Below are 21839 nucleotides of genomic sequence, written 5' to 3'. Positions count from 1 at the left end.
TGACAGGCCGTTAGAGGGACAGGCAGCAGCAGAGGCCGGGCCCAGCGAATGGACCCGGAACATGCAGCTCGAGCTCAGGGTCTCAGGGGATGAGCCAGGACCACAGCAGCGCCGGGATGGGCCGGGGAGGCCAAGGCCGGTAGGACCGGACCCGAGGCCCCACCCACTCCTCCCTGCCCCGGAACACCCTCGGACTGATGGACGGGCCGCCGCCTCACCTAGACGACAATGACCGCAAAAGGCAGGCCAGAGGAGCAGCCCCCAGCGCCCATACAGCCCAAACGCGGCCACTTCCCCAAGAGGAGGCCTGGGGCCCGGGACCCAGCCCACCTGCAGGGGCCTTTCTCGGGTGGAGAGGGGCTCCCTGAGGGGAACACACAACTTCGCTTCTTAAGGGCAATCTTCCTTTTATGGTGCAACCTAGTGCAAGGGCAGCCCCTAGAGCCCCTGGGGTGCAGGTTCCATTTCTTTCAAGGGGTTTCACGAAGGTCACAGACTTTGCCTAAGCAGAGCCGTTCAAACTAAGTGGGAAAACGACAGGAACCAGAAGTGGGACAAGAAACGCTGACCTCTCTGAGCTTGACAATCACTGAAAATTCTTAGAGGCAGGGAGTCTGACCTTACTATGCAAATCTCCTATTTGACACTTCTCAAGACGCTACTGAAACCTGCTGAACTAAGCAAGGTCCACAGCGGTTTGTCAAACTGCAAACAACTGCCTTAAAAAAAAAAGTTTTACGCTGACAGTGTTACTTATTCCAAAAACAAAGGGTGTGGTGACCTGCACTTTTGTTTTCACAGCAGGAAGAGACAGTTTCTGCATCCCCCAGCCCGCAGGCCGCCCGGACCCCCGCCTCGCCACCACACTGCGAAAGCAGAGAGGCACCATTCCAGGGACACGTCGGCGAATGACAAGGATGCCAACGTGGCTCCCGGACCAGCTTCCGTCAGGCCCTGAACCCCACTTCTATTTTTTGAGGTCTCCTCCAAACGCTGGGCAAAGACCCAGAGTCATCGACATGCAAAGCGAGAAAACAGAGCAGCCCCTACCAGCACGGACCCAGCCGTGCGACCGAACGACTCTCGATCACAGGCAGGGAAGGCCTCGCCCACGCTGGCTACTGCAGAGGCTTCTGCCCTCTCCCTCTACAAGTGAGGCAGACACACGCCACCTCACCCCAAGATGCTCAAGCAGAACAGACACTGAGCCAGTCGGGAGCCCCACAGCCCAGTCATTAGGAAGACACTGAACATGAGGTTAAAGCAAGCAGGTGATCCAGGACAGCCAACCCCCGTTGCTAGGCAGCAGGAGCAGGCCAGGCCCTTCGCTGCAGACCTGCCCCAGGAGGAAGCAGGCGACTCGGCCTCCACGCCCGCCTCCCACCCACCACCCCGGGCCAGCCCTGCCCAGGCAAACAGAGTCAGAGCTCAGAGCAGCAGAGGCTCTCAGGACCCCCGAGCCAGAGCGGCCCAGGGGCCCAAAGCGCCTCTGGGACCGCAACTCCAGGCGGACTGAGGGCGCTGCCGTCGGCTGCCAGCAGCAAGAACGGAGGGGCCGCGAGCTCTGGCTCCGCCCCGGTGCCCAGCTCTCGGCCACTACTCACAGCCGTGGTAGGAGGCCGGCGACCCCCCGGCCTTGCCGTACTCCTGCTCCGAGTAGCTGGTGGACAGGTTGGGCTGGCTGGAGCCCCGGCCGAAGGTGAGCTGGCTGCTGCCCATGCCGGTGGCCACCTGGGCCATGCGTTCCTTGGTCTTGAGCGCCTGGGCCCGCTCGGCCTTCAGCCGCTCCTCGTCCTTCAGCAGGGCCACCAGCTGCTTGGCCTTCTCGCGCACGTTGACGCCCTGGTCCTTGCCATCGCGGTCGACGTACTGGAAGTCCTTCAGGGTCTGGATGGCGAAGATGTTCTCACGGCACTGCTGGGCCACGCGCTCCGAGCCCGTCTTGATGAGGTAGTCGAGCAGCGTCAGCGCCTTGTACACGTGCCGCCAGTTCTTGCCGTGGTCGTTGAGCCGCTTCCACACCATGCTCATGATCTCCGAGAAGGCCACCACGTTGTAGGTCAGGTCCGCGATCTCCGTCATCAGGGAGCTGGACGGGCCCCACGGGTCGTTGGAGGTGGCTTCCCGGACTTTTATTTCGGCTTCCGAGTAATTGTTCACGATGTTTTTCATCTGCCGTCTGATAGACGAAGTCGTCATCTTTACTTTCTCTGTGACAAATGTAAAGCCCTTCAAAGAGAGAAGCTTCCCTGTCCCAGGCAGGTTCGCACCCCGTGAAGGTTCAGTCTCCGTAATGGGTCTGGAGCAGGGTCCCTGATGGTCATTTCCTCTGTTGGAGCCTCAGGTCCGAGAAGCTGGAAGCCATGACCTAGAGAAAGAAGACAAACGTTACTGTGCACGAGCCCCCCACCCCCGGGACGGCAAGCATTTTGCAAACAGCAGGCACTGGTCAGCCAGGGCGGTGAGTGGACGTCCTCCAGCCCCCAAGGACAAAAGAGATGCCATCTTCCCTTCAAAACTAAGATGAGATCGATATTACAAGTTAAAAATGAATAAGGTTTGGGACCTCCCTGGTGGCACAGTGGTTAAGAACCCGCCTGCCAATGCAGGGGACATGGGTTCGAGCCCTGGTCCGGGAAGATCCACATGCTGTGCAGCAACTGAGCCCGTGCACCACAACCACTGAGCCTGCGCTCTAGAGCCCGCGAGCCACAACTACTGAGCCTTTGTGCCACAACTACTGAAGCCCGCGCGCCTCAATGAAGAGTAGCCCCTGCTCGCCGCAACTAGAGAAAGCCCACATGCAACGAAGACCCAACACAGCAAAAATAAATAAATTTAAAAAATGGTTAACTTTAAAAAAAAAAAAGGAATAAAGTTTAAACTCAAGTTTAAGCCTCTGGAAGGAAAGCAGTAACACCGTAACTACTGTTCTATTTTCAAAACACTTCCACTGGATCGGCTCTGCTGCGATTGTGTTTTTCTTATAAATTTATTTATTGATTTGATTTATTTTTGGCTGCGTTGGGTCTTCGTTGCCGCGTGCGGGCTTTCTCTAGTTGTGGAGAGGGTGGGCTACTCTTCGTTGCAGTGCGTGGGCTTCTCATTGCGGTGGCTTCTCAGGAAAGTCCCCGATTGTATTTTGATTGTATTTTTCTTCCACCGCCAGGCAAAAGCCAGCTAGAACAATCTAATGCCTGTCTACACTGGCTTGGGCACCACGCTTCTAACTGCGGGGGATTCTCCGTGACCACCTCTTCTGACTTCTTATAAAGGCTCCCAACTCCCCTTCTAGGGCAGGGCTCGGGCCCTCCACCGGGCTTTCAAAAGCCTCGGGCATCTGGCCCGAGCTGTGCAGTACAACCTTACAAATAATCTGGTTCTACCCCAATTTCCTCACTTCACAGAGGAGAAAACTGACGGCTACACATTCACAGGACACCCAGCCCTTTGCCACAAACACACCTCTCCAGGGAAGAAACATCTGCGGAGCTGGAGTGAGGGCCACACCTCTGGCCACGGGCTCTGGTCCAGAGTGTGGGGATCCCAGCTGGCTTGGTTGCCAGTGAGCGCCCAGCACTGTGCCTGACGTGAGTAATAAACACTGCTGATAGATTTGTGAAACAGATTAGAAACAGTGTCCCTTCCCTCAGGAAGGCACAGTCTGGCATGGGACAGAGGTGAGCACAAGGCATCTGAGGACGCAAATCCAGAACAGCTCAGCCGGCTGCTGGGGGCCGCAAAGGCGGGCACGGAGAGCACTTTCTGCACAAGTGACCTGCAGGGAGGTCTTCAAAGGGGGAGACTTCCGGGAGGCAGCAGGGGAGTGACTGCTGGGTGATTCCTCTCCTCCAGAAGGAGGAGCCAGGCCCAGAGCCCACAGGGGCCGCCAAGGACAGAGCAGTGCAGCCGGGCGGGGACAAAGCCAGCAGCTGCCCCACACTCCACCCCACCCCAGCCGCCTCTGGGCCTCTGGCCTGGGAAGGAGGCGGGTGGCCTCGGGCCCGGCTCTCCACAAAAAGCCTTCCAGGTAAGGATCGTTCCAGCCCTGGTGCAGACGGGGAGCCTGGGCCCCCAGGGAGGATCCGCTGCTTCGCCGCGACCCCTATGCTGGGCTGCTCCTGCCAGAGGGACGACGGACGGCCCCCACCGGCCCCATCCACAGCCTCAGAAGTGAGGGAACAGAAGTGCCGGGAGGGGAAGCTGCGGGAAATGCCCAGTCCGCACAGGGAGCCAGCCGACAGGGGGAGCACAGAAGCCCACCCTAGTGACAGTCGCACATGTGTCCCTCAGCAGGCCAGGAAGCCTGCTTCCTTCTGAAGCCACAGAGCGTACGGGCTTCCGCGTGGGTGGGCACAGCCTGCCCCCTCACTGACCAACCGGCTCTCACAAGCCCTCTACCGTGTGTCCCAGGACCAGGGCCAGGCGCTCTGATGGGGACCTGCGTGCGTGATGTGACCAGGCTGGCCGTCCACGCCGGCGAGAAGACGGGCCTCCAAGGGGAAGGGCTCTGACGTCCCAGAGCAAACGCTTGCCAACGTCACACCAGTCACCCGAAGTCCCCAGGGCCCGGGCCCACCTGGCACTTTATCTATCACCCACGGGGGGCTCGGCAGGCACGAGCGCCCTGCTCCTCGGAGAAGCAGGTGGGCTGGAGAGACCCCGGCCACCTTCCTCCAGGTCAGGAGGCACTCCGAGGAGGCACGAGAGCAACGGTCCTGGTAAACAGGCCTCAAATGGTTAAAGATGTAATGAAAAGAAACCACGTCCTGGGGGAGAGATACTGTGTCAGGCTCTGCTGCCCATCCTCTAGTCTGGTGCCCTCCCAGGGTAGGCTGCGAGGCCCAGCCAGGGCACCCCCTGAGCCTCCCAGGCCCTTGGTGGCAGAGAAAAGGCAGCCGTTCCCGCGAGCGAGGGCTGGGTGCCTCTGCCCTCCAGGACCCAGGCTGGGAAAGGAACCCGGACAGCTGAGAAAGAGGGGCTACGGCCCAGCTTGCAAGGACACCTGTTAGCAGTCTCTCTGAAATACTTCGGCTTTGAGAGGGGAAAAGCTAATGAAATACTTGTTACAGTCAGAGAAAGCATAGGAATGTACTGTGAACAGCTGCGTGCTGTTTTCCTAAAGCTACAGAAAGGGCGAGATGGGGGTAAGCAATTCCTGAAGGGGAAGGGGCCCCAAAGGCGCCTCCGAGGAACCATCCTCAGGGCCCACCTGCTCCGCGCCTGCCTCACCTGAGACTGCAGGTGAGTCTCTGACTCTGTGAGGGGCCTCCTGGGCCCTCAACGGAGGATGCGGGCACTGTGGGTCCATCCCACTCGCCCCGCAGACCTCAGACCTCGTTTTCCCATTTTGAAACCTCCCCCCTCCACCCCAGGATTGCCTGTAAACGCCCAGACATCTTCCTGCCAGCAGACACCCGCCGGGGCTGCCCTTAAAGCCCCGACACTCCCCAAGTGCACACCCAGCCCTGAGCTCTGTTCTCTTCTCGCTCTTTTCTGAACAGCTTGCAGGCCCCACTCTCCAAACCTTCCTCCTCGATTTGCCTTCCGCTCCCAGCTTGCTGAGCCTGCAGAGCAGCAGGCAGGAGCCAAGGATGGAGCCGGACAGGACAGGACACTGCCTGAACCTGCGGGCCCACCTGGGCCCGAAGCCCCGTACCCTGCACTTCACAGCTGCAGGAGTCCTCGCGGCCACGTGTAACCGGCAGCCTGTGCGCTCCGTCCTGGGCAACAGCCAAAGAGCACACTCGGAGCCTCCAGGACAGGTGCGGGGACTCCAACCAGGCCCCCAGGCACAGCTGACCCACAGCCCAGGCCGACCGAGGAGCTGCATCCCTTAGTCCTCGACATGCAGGCACCCCAGCCAAACTCTGGGATCATCACTCTTTTCCGAAAGCAGCTTATAATGGTGACCGTAAAGTAACCACTGGATCACATTTGCCGAGGACAGGCTAGGGCAGAAAAATTCTGGCATATCTGAAAACACGACCAGAATTCGACTGACAGTGGAGACTAGAAATAGACTGAATAAAACAGCAAATAGAACAAAACTAAAAAAAACAAACAAAAAATTCCAAGGCTAGAGTGATGCCCCTGGAGGCAGGAAGAATTCCACAAAAACATGCTCCGAGGGCCTGCAGAGCTGGGTGGGGAAATTCCTTCCAAATCTGGAGTCCCGGACCAACCGTGGGAGGGAGAAGCTCTCCGTGGTCCCGCAGCCCAGGTGGGTCCCTGCTCAAAGCCCACGTGTGCCTCGGCTATCGTGCTTCTGTGATGGGGCGTGGCTGGCCAGGCGCGGAGAAGATGCAGTCGGTCGGGGTTTCCACCAACCCCCACGGAGACTTCGGGGGCTTTTCAGGGATCAGGGATCATTATCAGGGACCAGGACCAGCTATGAAGGAAAGGCAGCAAACGCCTCTCGCCTCCCCAAACCTAACAGTCACAGGCCAGGCCAGTCACGAGCAGTTGATCCCGCTGAATGAATGTACCCCAGACGGCAGCTCGCACCATCTGCATCTGGCAGCCTCCTGCGACTTCCTCAAGGCAGGTGACAGCCTTCACACCCACGGGGCTGGGGTGGGGGGAGCAGAGGGCCAGCCAGAAAAGGAAACGTCGCTGGGTAGAGAAATCAAATTTTATATCTCTATCCCAAAAGCGGGCTTAAAGAAAACTTTGCATTCATGTACTGAAAGAATTGCAAAAACGAACATGACACTTAACTTCCAGATGATAAAGCAGGTAGTGAAACCGCCCACACAGGAAGAGCCCCGGGGTGCCAGTGAACTGGCTGTAGTGGGGCCTGATGGCCCTGCCCCCATGCTGGATGACCCCTGCCCCCTCTAACTACCCCCCTAAAGAGCCCCTGGGGCTTCTCCCAAGACACGACAGTCGCGGAACAAGCAGAGGAAAATTCAATGTCAGACATCCTCCTGTGGACTTCACCTGTTCTCGATTTTTCTAAAAGTAGAAATCAGTACTGAAAACACACATGAGGAATTTCGTTTTTCTTTATCAACGTGGCCAATCATTCAGTCTCTGGGAAGAGCAGCCCTGGGCGCAGATTACACAGGTGTTGAAACGTGGTCATTTTAAAGGATGATGTGAAGCAAGGACCGGGGTTGGGAGACATGGTTCTGGCCGTCCGACAACGCAGTCACTTAGAAATGGGGATGTGACAAGCTGCACCGCCCTCACAGGGTCGAGGATCAAACACCCTGACGGCTGGACCACGTGGATGCACAAACGTGCCACAGAGGACAGAGTCCCACCTCTGCCACTCCTCAGAGTAGCTTTGCAAATGACCAACCACAGACAACATTCTTAAAAACTCCGGCCAGCGTGTCTCCTTCCTGACTGTCCTCTGTGGCTTGTCCGTGAGACCTGCTGATAGCAATAAGTCTTCAGGAAATGCCAAAATCGGGCACCGTGCCCCCCAGTTCGAAGATCTCAGCCCATCTGACTACAAAGGAAAATACGTTGTGTTCTGCTTTTGCCCTCTTGACCTCACCTGTGTGTGCCCCACGGCGATCACTGCTTTCAGTGACGGCCAGAGGAACTTGAGAAACTCAACTGCCAAGTGATTGGTGCTTCTGTGGATTCTCACTTCTGTCACCTGGCATGGATCATCACACCCAAGAAACAAGGAGGACTGGGACCCATGAACATTCCCTTGGTGTCAGACCCCAAGCGCACCACTGCTCAGGACCATGGGGTCTTAAAGGCCGATGGAGGCATCTCATTCAGGGGCCTTTTTATTATTGATGATAAAGGTATCCTTCGGCAGATGACCATAAATGACCTTCCTGTTGGCCGTTCTGTGGAGGAGACACTGAGACTAGTTCAGGCCTTCCAGTTTACTGACAAACATGGGGAAGTGTGCCCAGCTGGCTGGAAGCCTGGCAGCGATACCATCGAGCCTGATGTCCCGAAGAGCAAAGAATATTTCTCTAAGCAGAAGTGAGCGCTGGGCCATTTTAGGGCCAGGCTGCAGTAGGTGGCCATGAGAACAAAACCTCTTTTGTACTACTGTCATGCTTAAAACACAAGACCTTCCACTCAGCCCTGATGTGGTGTGGGACAGGACAGGCCTTTCCGGCAGGGGCTGGGGAGGCCAGCCTTTCTTCCTCTGGAGGGAATGGCCCGAGCAGTATTATGGGGCAGGCAGACTGATGTGTATAGTAGTAGGGTATCACTTTTGGTCTTTCGTAGTTTTATTAAACTTGAGCTGAGGAGAAAAAAAAAAAAAAATCCAGCCAGAAAGCGAACAGCGTGGAGCGGTAGAGCACACAGAACCAGGAGCCGGGAAAGCGGGGATCAGGCCAGGCCCAGCCTCCCGCCCCTAAAGTGACGGGGCAGACCAGACCAGCCAAGCTGCCCAACCCTCCCGTCCCCAGGCCCTCTTTCTGACAAGTGGCTCAATTCCCTGCCATCTCCGTGGTGTCACGCGCGGCCCCTGCCCCAGGTCAGCCACAGAGAGGCTAGAGTTCCGGCAAGAAGCCTAGCGGTGCATGTTTCTTTGGCCTGTGCGGCTTCCTGCGGACCGTGGAGTATGAAGGGCAGTCCTCACAACACAGCCCCCCTCCAAGGAAGGCAGCTTGCACACGTGTGACCCCCGGGCCAGAGTCTCCATTCTAACATGCTGTGACTCTGCTACCAGAAATACCCACTAATGGTAGGTGGCAATGCCACCCAGAGACTGGGGGGGGGGCAACCGACGGCTTCAGACCCACCCCACGGGGCAGGCCCAGCGATGGATTACAGTCCGATCAGTAGAATCTTCCAGCTTGAGCCATTTGGGAAAAAAGAAGAGCTACATGGGAAAATTTAGAATTCCCATGATTTCATGCTTAATTTAGACCTGGCCGGTCTCTGTGGTGGCGCTAAGTGCTGGGCTGTCGCCATGTCCTGAGGAGCCCGCGGGAGAGCGGAAGCCAAAGGGGGGGCTGTGGACCCCGCAGCCAGAATCCTGGTTTCAGGCTCAGCAGCGACCTGACAGTGTTCTCAAAAGGAGCTCAAGATGCTCGCCCAGAGGAAGCCCGCGCGGGTAAGGAACAGGTGCCTGCACGCTGTGTAAGTGCAAACCAAGGCCGTGAGAAGAAGGGGCAGTTGCTCACCTCGGCCCTTAAACCAGCAGGGCCGGGAGGTCACGTCCGGCTCTCCCCACGTGGCCGTGCAGGAACGGGGCTCCCACGGCTTCGGGGAGTGACGGCTGATGTCCACGGGTCCTCACAGGCCCAGCCCAGGCCGTGCGGGGGGTGAACCAGAGCCCCAGAGACCAGAAGACGGGCGCACTGGGACGGTGAGCTCTTCACGTGCCACCCACGTGCTGCGCCCTCTCCCCGTCACGTCGCTGGTCGCTGGAACGACCTGCCTCCACCTGCCGCCTCCCGGCACTGCCGCTACACCGGCTCTATCTTGTCAGCTTAGACCTCGCCTCCTCGGGACCACGCGTCACTCTCTCAAGTCACCACCTTCCACGTGTGGCGGAGCCCCCCTCTCTGTTGGACAGCTTCCTGCTTATGCCCCGTTTACCTGCTCCCCCCGCAAGCGCCGGGCCCTGCCCCTCTTCACCGCTGTGTCCTTGGCGCCGAGGACGGAGCCCAACCCCGGGAGCGCTCTGACGTGCGCTGAGTGAATGAACACAGAGGGAAAGAAAGGAAAACAGCACCCCCGCCCCCCTACACAGACACCGGGGTTCAGTCTCCCACTCAGTCTCCCTCGGGATCTCTGTCACTTGGGGCAGAACAGCTGCTCTGCTCACCAAACACGCAAAACCAAACTACGTGGTTAAAAGTTCACGATGCCGGACCCGAGGACAGGGACAGACAAGTGTGCAGCGAGCACACCCCGAGGGGATGGAGGCCCCGAAGCCCCGCCAGCCTGGGCTCAGGAGCAGCAGCCTGGGCAGCGTGCGAGGCGAGGACGGACGTCTCCTGTCTGGCCACAGGGACCTACAGCCTGCCTTTTCAGCGGTGACTGGAGGCCAGGGGACGCAGTGAGGACGGCCGCTACTCAGCGCTGCGTGACAGGGGTCCAGACACCTGCTTGCTCCCGGCTGTGCCAAGCTGAGTGTGTCTCTGAGGGTGCTTCTCAGCAGCCCCCCGAGGACAGCCAGGAGACAGCGTCCACAGCGGGAGAACAAGCCTACAGAAGCAACAAGGGCCCAGGGAGAACGCGCTGGGCAGGAGGTGCCTGACCACACGCACAACCTTTAAACACGGGCACCGGCTCCAGCTCCTCTCCTGTGTGGCTGGCATTTCCAAGCAAGGTCTCAGATGTGCTAACTCTCTGATACTAGCAGTCATCGTAAGAGAACAGGCTTAGAATAGAAACCGAAAATAGAAGAGGCTCTCTAAACAGAAACTGGAGAATCCTGACTGAGCCCTGGCTGTATGCCAGGCGTACCTACTCCCTGAACCTTGTAAGAATTCTACAGGGAGTAATTATTCTTCTTACCCTCATCTCATGGGTGAGGAAGTGGAGGCACAGAGAGGTTAAGTAACTGGCCTAAGCTACAGGCCAGCAACTGGTAGGACCAGGATCTGATCCCAGACCTCTGGCTTCTGGTCCCACCCTCTTAATCTCTATTCTTATTCTGTTTAGCTTCAGACAAATCCAATGCTCAAAGTCATGAGAACAATGAATTTTTACTCACTGAATCCGGAGGTCTAGAAGGGCCCCTCCTGTCTAGGTGCTGAAAAGGCCAAAAGATGGCAGAGAAGCAACTGTTTTCCTACCCCCTGTTCAGCTGGCCACAGGACATCCTGTCCAGCTCACCAAACGAAGAGGGCAGGAGCAAAGATGCTGGAACTGGAAGGGGCCCAGCCCCCGCCTGCGTGCGGACGCTAGTTCTGAGCGGTGTGGTGCTGTCCTGGGATCGGACCCTGGTGTTCCCAGCTCCTTCCAGTGCAGCCTACAAAGAAGGGGGCCTTTAACGCTCTCCAAGAAAGCTTCACCCTGGGACATGTCAGGTCCCACAGACGGCAACACGACAAAATCCGGCAGGGTAGGAGCCTCAGGTACCAGAGACTCCAAAACGATTTAAAAATTAGCCCTTCTGGAGGACTTCCCTGGTGGCACAGTGGTTAGGAATCCACCTGCCAATGCAGGAGTCATGGGTTCGAGTCCTAGTGTGGGAAGATCCCACATGCCGCGGAGCAGCTAAGCCCATGCGCCACAACTACTGAGCCTGCGTGCCACAACTACTGAAGCCCGTGTGCCACAACTACTGAAGCCCGCACGCCTAGAGCCTGTGCTCTGCAATGAGAAGCCTGCACACCTCAACAAAGAGTAGCCCCCGCTCAATGCAACTAGAGAAACCCCACGCGCAGCAACGAAGACCCAACACAGCCAAAAATAAATAAATTTATTAAAAAAAAATTAGCCCTTCAGAACTCACACCCTTAAGAAATGGTACCTCTTTGGCTACAACTGTGTCTTCTGCTAAATCAGCCACACGGGCTGTAACAACCTGAGAACGCGGATTATTCCTTTAAAACAGCCGCCATTTGAAACACCACCAGGAAAAACCGGGTCTCGGTGATGAAAGGTAAGCTTCCTCTTTTGGTTCAGAATAAAAGTGCAACTTCCCTCCTTCCCCTCTGCTGGAGACCTGCCCAGGGTGTTACTCTGCAACACTCACCGGGCTCTCAAATGTCACGGTCGGCCCAGAAAAGGCGCACCCGCCCGAAGCTCTTCCTGCCGCTCCTCTGTCCTCTTAAGTGTTTGTGACATGCTGTTGGGCATATACAAAAGCAGAAGCACCAACCACATGTGGGGCCCAGACGAGGCACTCCTGTCACCCAGGCCCCTTCCCGCTCCCCCACCCCAGCAAACAGCTCGGGTTCTGAGTTCCTCCGTCCCTTGCTTTTAAAAAAGAAAATGATCTTACCACACATGTACCACTGCCACAACCTGCTCCGGCGTCGACACTACGTGTCTGAGACTCGTCCACACGTGTGGCTGCGGGTCTGGGGCGGCTCATCCGCGTCCCTGCTGTATGGTAGCTGCCTGTGCTCATGTGTAACAGTCTCCCCACTCACGCTCCTGTCCGTGGACACCTAGACCGAGCTCACCTTTTCGCCATCGTGAACAGTGCTGGTGTGCGCATGTGTCCCCTGGGACTCGTGCACCCAGTGTTCTAGACCACGTTCCTGGGATCAGAACTACTCCACAGGGTGTACGAGTGTCCTCTGAACTGTGTTTTGAAAATGCTTTTGCTCTTGTAACATCATTTCATCATCACAGCACAAAGAGAGATGAACAGTTTAGCTGATACTAGATTCAACAAGCACTTTTCACACACTCGGTGCTTAAAGAATGGTGCTCACAGGGAAACACACACACGACGCGGCTCCTCGTCTGGGTTGGGACACCCACGCAACCAAGGCAGAGGCGCGGGAGGATGGGGGGACCGCAGGGCACGAGGGAGGCGGTGATGAGGCGTGGGGACGTCTGCGGGCCTCGCTCGGCGCGCTAAGGGATCCGGACCTGCCGACCTCGGTCACTCACCTTCCAGATTTCTGCCAAACCCTCCAAGTAACAGTAATAATGGTTAACACTCACAGGGCATCTCCAGTGTGCCAGGTGCTTGCTTAGGAATTCTCTCCAAGCTGCACCATTGTTTGCTTAATAGTTTTCTTCAAATCAATTTCCTTTTTTTTGGTCATGCCTTACAGCTTGTGGGATCTTAGCTCCCGGACCAGGGATCGAACCCAGGCCCTCGGCAGTGAAAGTGCTGGGTCCTAACCACTGGACTGCCAGGGAAGTCCCTAAATCAATTTACTTTTAAACTCAAATACCTGCATTAAGTAATAACGTACATGAAATCAGGTATCACTGTTACGGCATTTGGGGGAGGGGTTGTTTTTCTACTGTTTTGTTTTTATATTTCTATTTGTTTTTATAGATATAAAATTCACCATTTTAAAGTGTACAATTCACACTCAATTTAGCACCCTCACAGTGTTGGATAACCGCGGCCGTGGTGGGCGTTCTCATCCCTCCAAGGAGACCCTGCATGTCGGCAGTCACCACCCACTCCTCCTTCCACCCGGCCCCCGGCAGGCGACCAGCAGCCTGCTTTCTGTCTCTGTGGACTCACCTATTCTGGACACTTCACATACATGAAATCACACAGTATGTGGCCCTTTCACTTAGCGTATATATATATATATATATTTTTTTTTTTTCCCGATATGCGGGCCTCTCACTATTGTGGCCTCTCCCGTTGCGGAGCACAGGCTCCGGACGCGCAGGCTCAGCGGCCATGGCTCACGGGCCCAGCCGCTCCGCAGCATGTGGGATCTTCCCGGACCGGGGCATGAGCCCGTGTGCCCTGCATCGGCAGGCGGACTCCCAACCACTGCGCCACCAGGGAAGCCCCGTCACTTCGCATATTTTTAAGGTTCATTTACACTGCACTATCCATCAGTACTTCATCCTTTTTTATGGAGGAGTAATTTTCCATCGTATGGATAGACCACATTTTATTTACCCACTTGTCAGCTGGAGGACACCTGGGTTGTTTCCATTTCTTGGCCGTTATGCATAACGCTGCTGTGAACTTTGCGTACAAGTTTTTGTGTAGACGCGTGTGTTCAGTTCTCCCGGGCAGATACCAAGGAGCAGGGCTGCTGGGTCACGTGGTAGCTCTCTGTTTAACTTTCTGAGGAACCGCCAAAGGCACCATGGCATTTTATAGATTAAAAAACTATTAAGATGAGTAATGTTCAACTGCTACCACTTAAAATTATTTTAAGATACACTGCTGCAGTCAAAGCTACTGGAGTGGGTTTGTGTGTCCGGGGGCAGAGAGGTGGCGCCGCGGAGGCGGGGCTTCTGCAGTACTGATGGAGCCGCAGCAGGCGGTCGGCGGGGCGGGGGCAGCAGCACAGGACGCCCACAGCAGAGGCCGGCGGGAACGGCAGGGACACAGAGGCACCTTTAACAGGATGTCAAGGTGCAGAGGGTGAGCCGGTTTCAGGAGAAGGTAAGAGGCAGAGCAAGCAGTTTCATTTCAGAGGAACGTAGCTGGAGGTGCTGGCAGGACAGGCACGGAGGATGGAGACGGCCAAGGAGCAGCTAGTGCTGAGGGCTGGGCGGGGCGCTGGAGGAGCCCAGGAGAGCAGGGATGAGGGCGCAAGTCAGAGGAGGTGAGTGGCCATCAGTGAAGTCCAAGAAGGGCCAGGAGCGGGGCAGAGACACAGGAGAACCATCCAGTGCAGGGGAGGCGAGAGCTGAGGGTCTCAGGGAGCGGTGCTAACTGACAGGGACGCAGGGAGTCCAGAGGATGTGGCAAGAAGCCAGCCTCAGGCTGGGAGAGCTGCACGCGTCCTAGTTACGCCGACCAACAGCTCAGACACCCTTGTGTGGGAGCGCACGGCCCGCCCAGGCCTGCTGCGTGGAGGCCCAGGCCCCCGTGGCAGGACACTGAGCCCGGCACCACCACCTCCCCTTCCCTGAGCGCCCCCCGCCCGCGTGCGGCCGGCTTCCGGCCCTCCCCCGCCTCTCCCTCCTTCCTCCCCCAGACCTCTGGACTGCGGGCTCTCGGGGGACAGAGGCCCCGACTGTCTGCACACTTGGCTGCCTCACAGGGCCTGGCGCGGAGCCGGGCACACATCTGCTGCGGGAAGGAACGACTCGACCCCACCTGCTCACACGCCGCCCCCGATCTCGGCAGCTCTCCCCACCCTCACCTGATGCCCAAGTCCAGGACCCACAGACGTCTTGCGGAGCAGGACACACGTCCTACGATACTGCTGCGGTTTAAAAACAACAGCTGGTCGGAGCGGAAAGATGGGTGGCCCCAGCGTCACGGGTGGTCACCTCCTCCGGGAAGCGCAGTGGAGGCCTTCGAGGCCCCACAGATGACGACCTGAAAAAGCTGCGTGGACAGAGGTGGAACCCTCCGCCCCTCCTACGGGTCTGCAGCGCGCCCCTGCCGGACCCTCCTTGGCCCCGCGGTCCCCCGTCACACCCTCCAGGAAAGGCCAAGGTCAGGCAAGGCGGCACCGAGTCCGTTTCACACTAAGTGAACAAGCAGAAACAAACCGCGGTTTCCATACCGTATGATTTTTTCAAATTCTTAAAAGATGAGAAGTACACTGCTAAATGTCAAAACACAAAAGCCAAAAAGAAACTAAAGTTGTTATTTTCCTTTCGGTTTTATCTCCATTAGCCAAATGCTTTTGGTTCAAACAATGTTTACATTGCCTTTGTGCTACTTTGTTTAGAAAAATAATAATAAAGGAGTGCGCTTCCAGCACTGACGACGGCGCATACGCAGGTCTGTCCAGAAAACACTGCATTTTAGGGGAGAGCTGTCTACTTGCCCCAGAATACTCACTGGCCACCAGCCTCCTCCTCCCTCAGTCAGCCTGGGGTCACCAGGGGGAGGACAGGGCGGTCCTTCGGCACATCCGTGCTTCCCAGCGAGGATGGACCAAGACCCGGGGAGGCCGGGCCCATGCACTCAGTGACCACAGGCTCCACTGCTGCTGGCCAAACTCACCAAGGTGACAGCTGCCTTTCATAACAGCCCACTGTGTGCCACATCCCGCAAAGGAGGCATTTTACAGGCGAGAAGAGAGGGTGGGTGAGCTCTGCGCTGCCCCTGCTGAGCCCCAGCGCCTGTCGGGAAAGCTCAGGGAGCCCGGTCCTCAGCCCGGGAGCCTAACGTTCCTTCCATGAGGCTGCCCTTGTCCTCTCCAAGACCACCACACACTTTTAAGCTGCTCCTTGCAAGACTCAAGGTCTCTCCACCAACCAGCTTTCAAGGAGGACCCATCAGTGGTAGGTAACTTTCACCCTGGAGCTCCACCTTGCTAGTGACCCCTCCAGACAGGATCCTTCCCCTGGGCCCCCGGATGCCCGCTCCGCCTCTCTGCAGTCATTAGTTCTGTGCACCAAACATTTCTAGTCCACGGCTTCCAGGGCCTGGGACAGAACTGCATTCCCCACCCCCCTTCTGGGTCAGCCACGGCCCTGGCCAGTAAAATGTGGCAGAAGTGACGTGTGTCGCTTTGTGTCCAGCACTTTAGAGGCCAGTGTGCAGTTCTCCACGTTCCTTCCCCAGCGTGGGGGTGGTGCAGGCCTGTGTCTCTACCCAAGAGAAAGGACACGGTGCCCACGGAGCTCACAGCAGCATCGCTCGTAACAGCCAGAAAGTGGAAAAAGCTTCCCTTCAACAGATGAATGGGTAACTAGAATAATAAAACGTGGTATATCCATACAGCAGAACAGCATTCAGCCTGAACACGTAAGGAGGTGCAGGCACCTGCTTCCACACAGTGAACTGTGAAAACACGCCGAGGGAAGCACACACACAAGGCCACACACTGCTCCATTTCTACGAGTCGTCCAGAACAGGCAAGTCCAGAGACAGAAAGCAGACCGACAGCGGCCAGAGGCTGGGGGACGAGGGGGAAGGGGGTGACTGCTTAACGGGTACGGGGTTTCTTTCGGGGGTGATGAAATATTCTAAAGTAAGATTACACGGATGGCTGCACAACGCTAAATACACTAAAAGCTTTTGCACCATGTATTTCAAATGAGTGAACCTTATTGTGTGGTACTAAATCACCTATCCATAAGGCTGTGAATACCAACCAAAAAAACAATGGCCTTCCATCAGCCTGCTCCACGAATGATGACAGTGACCACACACCCTGGACACGCAGCCTCTGCACAGATGCAAACACATCCACACCACTGTATGCTCATGCTGAAAACCTGTCTGTGGCCAATTAACTTAAAGTCCTGGAAGGAAGCCAAGGTCACGGTTCTGTCCCCATAGGACCAGACTCCATCCCAAAGCCACAGTCTGAATCTTTAAGAGGAGATGGGGGGAGGGGTACTTAAAAGAATCTGGCTAGATTAGAATAATTCCTAGCCTGAAAAAATATTTACATGGACTTCCCTGGTGGTCCAGTGGTAAAGAACCCGCGCGCCACAACTACAGAGCCCACGTGCCCTGGAGCCTGTGTGCCACAACCAGAGAAGAGAAAAACCTGCACGCCACAGCTAGAGAGACGCCCAAGTGCCCCAACAAAGAGGCCGCGCGCCGCAATGAAAGACCCTGCATGCCGCAACTAAGACCCAACGCAGCCAAAAATAAATAATAAAATTAAAAAAAATATTTACAGCTCATTACACAACGAACCAACCTTCCAAAAATATAAAGAACTCACAGAAATTGAGAAGTAAGCAACCAATAACTCAAGAGAAAAATGGGACAAGAACTGTCCACAAAAAAATGTAAGTGGTCCCTAAGCATATGAAATGATCAGCTCACGTTTCAGAAAAATGCAAATTAAAGCTACCTCGAGGGCTTCCCTGGCGGCGCAGTGGTTAAGAATCCACCTGCCAATGCAGGGGACACAGGTTCGAGCCCTGGTCCGGGAAGATCCCACATGCTGCAGAGCAACTAAGCTCATGTCCCACAACTACTAAGCCTGTGCTCTAGAGCCCGCAAGCCACAACTACTGAGTCCACGGGCCACAACTACTGAAACCGGAGTGCCTAGAGCCTGTGCTCTGCAACAAGAGAAGCCACCGCAATGAGAAGCCCACGCACCACAACGAAGAGTAGCCCCCGCTCGCTGCAACTAGAGAAAGCCTGCGCACAGCAACAAAGACCCAACGCAGCCAAAAATAAATACATCAAAATAAATAAATCAAAGAAAAAAAAAAGAAAAGTACATTGAGATACTCTTTACATCCGTCAGGTTGGCAAAAATCCAAATGTTTGACTCTACCTTCTGCTCGTGAGGCCGAGGGGGAAACGGGCCGGTGGGAGGGCAGGGTGTGATAACCCCTGTGGACGGCTTTGGCAAAATCTATCAAAATGACAACTGTGTATTACCCTTGGCCCCAGCACTGTCCCTGGGGAATGCTACCTGCAGATCCACCTGCTTACGTGGGGAAGGACACGTAGGTAAGATCGATCCTCTCAGGAATGTTATGTAACAGCACGTGAGGAACAGCTGGAAGCTGCCGTACAGGGGATGGGATTTAAAACAGTACAGGAGGGCTTCCCTGGTGGCGCAGTGGTTGAGAGTCCACCTGCCAATGCAGGGGACACGGGTTTGTGCCCCGGTCCGGGAAGATCCCACATGCCGCGGAGCGGCTGGGCCCGTGAGCCATGGCCGCTGAGCCTGCGCGTCCGGAGCCTGTGCTCCGCAACGGGAGAGGCCACAGCAGTGAGAGGCCCACGTAACGCAAAAAAAACCCCAAAAAAACAGTACAGGAGGAGAGCATCACAGCACTACGCTCACAGAGAGGACATGGCTCTCCAAGAAGCGACACGGAAAGTCTCTAGGCTACGCTGCAAGCAAAAAAGCAAGGGGTAGAATGTGTACAGGGTGCTATCTTTGATTTAACACAAAGGGAGAAATAAGAATATAAATTTGCTTTTGCTTTATTTGCATAAAGAACACTGGAAGGCTATTCAGATACTAAAAGGGGTTGCTATTAGGGAGAAGGGGGTGGGGCGGGGGAGGTCAGAGGTAAAGGGTAGGATTGCTCAGAATGTACTTTAACACCTTCTCAGTTCAGAACTATGTGGATGTATCGCCTATTCAAAAGCTCATATATTTAAGAAAAATAAGCCCCATCCTCATTTGGCCAACAGGTCCCTTGGCCAGTGCTGGGACAGCACCAGCGCAGGCATCCGCCAGGGCTGCATCCTCCCCCGTGAGCTGTCAGCGCTCCACCGCCGGCCGGGGCAGCTGGAGGCCGCACGGGCTCGCGTCTCCCCCTTCGCACCCTCAGCATCCACAAGCCCACCTGACCCGCTCCCCCCGCCCCGTCTGGCTGGTTGGAGTGGCCCTTCTCCCCACCCTCCCCAGCGTGGCCCAGTCTGGCCTCACCCACCACCAGGTGCGGCACCTGTGTCCTCCGCGCCGCCAGATGCAGCCCCTGGCTGCAGAGTGCCCGCGTGGACACAGGTGGATGGCGCCCCGGGCAGGAGCCTCCGGGCCAGGCAGGGGCGGCGTGCGGGCGGAGCCCGCTCCCAGCAGGACAGCTGTGACCACAGCCCGCAAGCACAGAGAGGGGCACTCAGGGTCGGCCCTGGAGGCCAGCGACAGAACTGCACCCTCCCACGGGGCCCTCCCTCGGCCTCGGTGAAACTGAGAGAGACACAGAGCTGCGGGGAGAAGGAGGGCCCTCAGAGGATGACAGCACTGGTCTGGGAACTTCCCTCTGAAGCGACCTGATGCTCAGAAGACGCCAGATCAAGGGGTGCCGTGCTCCTTCCACATCACCTCCGGCGAGGAGAGACACCTCAGGGTGCCCAACGCCAGATTACATTCTATGAGCCTCGCGGGGCAGTTTCTTCTTTTAAATCTCATTTCTGAGAGCTTGATTCAGAAGCAGTGTGCTAAAGAAGTGGGGTTTTTTTAAAAGAAAACAGTATTTGCTTCCCTCTTCCTAGTGTGAAACCAATTTTCTTTTTCTTCCCTTGCAGAGGCCTTTAAATTTCTACTGCAAGGATTTCTTCACCATCCACCGGCTGGCAGAGCAACGCAGCACTCAAATCGACGCACACCTCCCTGTGACAAGCGCACCAGGCCTCCCCCCGCCCGGCGCTGCGCTGGCCCTCACGCAGCAGGCCCGCCGCCCTCCCGGGACGGGCGGCCTCGGGGGCAGGCTGACATCTCCTTCCTGTGGTGACTCTGTGACCAGCCAGGCGGGCAGGGAAGCGGGGACCTCTCCCCAGCGCGGCAGAGCTGCTCACAGGGCCTCTGGCTGGGCACCAGCTGCGTCCATGCCAAGGGCCCCAGAGGGAGCTCACTCAGCACTGACTTGTCCTGGGTCACCCTGAAGTGACCCGTGGACACACAGCCTGGGCTGGAGCAGGGGGAGCCCATGAGCCTCGGGCAAACACATTCCTGAGGAACTGGCTTGTTTTCTCCCCTGGAGACTCCCCAGAGGAGATGCATGAGCAGGTTCATTCAGAAACACCAGAACCACGGCGGCCCGGAAGTTGCTCTCAAAGACACAGCACCCTGGCACTCCGGGCCTGGGAGGCCCTGGAGGTCACACAGTCCCACTCCCTGGTCTACATCATAAAGGGGAACCTGGGCCCAGAGAGCAGCAGGTGACTGCCCAGGGGGCCACCGGCCTACACGCCCCATCCCTCCCTCCCTCCCCCCCATTAGGGTGCCCTCTTCCCCCCAACGTCCGACTGCTGAATAAGCCCCTCGTTCCCCACAGCCTCTCCTCCCGCCCTCCAGACCCCACCACCCACAGCAAGGGAGGAGGGGACAAACCACAGGGGGCAGCTGGCCTCTTCCCAGCATGGCCATTCGAGGGTAAGCTCTGTGCCACCCCGTGACGGTCACACAGGCCACAGAGACCCCTGGGCACTAAACAAACAGCGACTCAGAGAAAATAAACCAAAATATTAATAGCGATCACAGTGACAAGGCTAGTTCTAGTTTGGTCCTTCCTACTCATACGAACTTTCCAAATTTTCTTCCATGACCATTAAAACAGGCGTCCTAAACATTCCCCCTGAGACTTGGTACAGAAGAGACACCCCACTTGGAAATCCTACATTGGAAATCCTATATTGTATCATCTATTTCGGTAGAGCTCACTTTAGTCTTTGGAAACTACTGATAATCAGATGGTAAAGAGGAAAAAAAGTTACCAAGATTTTTGTTCAAAGTTAAAAGAACTAAATGAAAAAAACCTGGGATTTTTTTGGAGGGAGGGGGAAGAAATAATAAAAGGTTTGGTTTGGTTTGTTTAAAGAAACATTTGTTTCTCTTCCTTCAAATGTTAAAACTTACTAACATCTTGCAGTTAGGTTAGATGGTGATTTCTTGTACTACTTACTTTATTCTTTTCTTCTGCCAATAAAGTATATTTTTAAAATCAAGAACGAATGTATTTTCTTTCATAATTTCTTGTTTCTCTTTAAAGCAGGAACAGTGCCCCTCTAACGCACAGATGGGATCAGATTAGTTGCGAAGACCGTGTTCTAAATGCTCTCCTTATACACCGGGTCTTTTCTAGAACTACATTCTATAGCAAATGGTATTAAGCATGACTGGGTCCCATGCACGGGCTTGTGTCCTGAATGGCCCGTAGACGTTGTCACAAAGCCGTGCTCCCACCAGGCAGGCCCAAGGCCCTCAAAGCAAGATCTCCAGTCGCTCATCCCCAGCCTGTCTAGGAGTGGAGGCTTCTGCAGCGCTGGCCAAGGAGAGCTTCCCCCTGGTTCCACGGGCAAGAGAACGACATAATCCACTTGACTCGGCTTCTCTGAGCTCAGACCACCACCTCCGGGTCGGCTCTCCTCCCCGACTCCATCCTTTTTGTCTATTTATCCTGCCTTGTTGCTAAAAAGATGTGAAACGGACAACAGCGGTGGCCCCCAAGCCCAGCCACATGCTTGAATCTCTGGGGAGTTTTGGAAACACACTTATGCTCAGGCCCCATCCAGCACAGTTAAAACAGAAGGCGGTGCGGATCCAGCATTTGAGAATTACTGGCTGAGAGAAAGCCAGGGAACATAGTGAAAGTGAGTAAATGAAGAAACCCAGGCAATAGGGAAATAGAAAGGGAGGAAAAGAAAGCTGGGCCGGAAGGCAAGGTCAGAACCCAAAGTGCAGAGACCACACCAGAGCTGGGACAGATGACTGGCTCTGCACTGAGTTTCCTGGTGGACAGAGCAAAAGTGATTCACACTGCCCACAAGACAGAAAGAAACCAGATTCACAGGAGAAGCTTCTCCTTGTCCTGGGACCTGAGATGAACACCTCCCTCACGTCCTCCAAAAGCAGACACACAGCATGAAGGAGATGAAGGCGTGCTCCCAACACCAGGACT

At 56.0% G+C, this 21839-nt stretch overlaps 1 protein-coding gene and 1 pseudogene across 2 annotated transcripts in view; one reads left to right on the top strand and one right to left on the bottom strand.

The window, feature by feature from the left end:
- Positions 1-21839, bottom strand: part of EPN2 (epsin 2) — a 69377-nt gene that overhangs the window by 34234 nt on the left and 13304 nt on the right. The window contains exon 2 of the mRNA XM_082679534.1: positions 1605-2368. Coding sequence (XP_082535660.1) covers positions 1605-2199 — 595 coding nt within the window. The 5' untranslated portion in view covers positions 2200-2368. The remainder of the gene's footprint in view (positions 1-1604; positions 2369-21839) is intronic.
- On the top strand, positions 5595-8551 carry LOC309838374 (peroxiredoxin-1-like; annotated as a pseudogene). Its single transcript has 2 exons — positions 5595-5765; positions 7338-8551. The product of its transcript is annotated as a peroxiredoxin-1-like (transcript).

The sequence above is a fragment of the Grampus griseus genome, assembly GCF_964374135.1.
Source record: "Grampus griseus genome assembly, chromosome: 20".
Lineage (NCBI taxonomy): Eukaryota > Metazoa > Chordata > Mammalia > Artiodactyla > Delphinidae > Grampus > Grampus griseus.
This window is presented reverse-complemented; position numbering and strand designations above follow the sequence as displayed.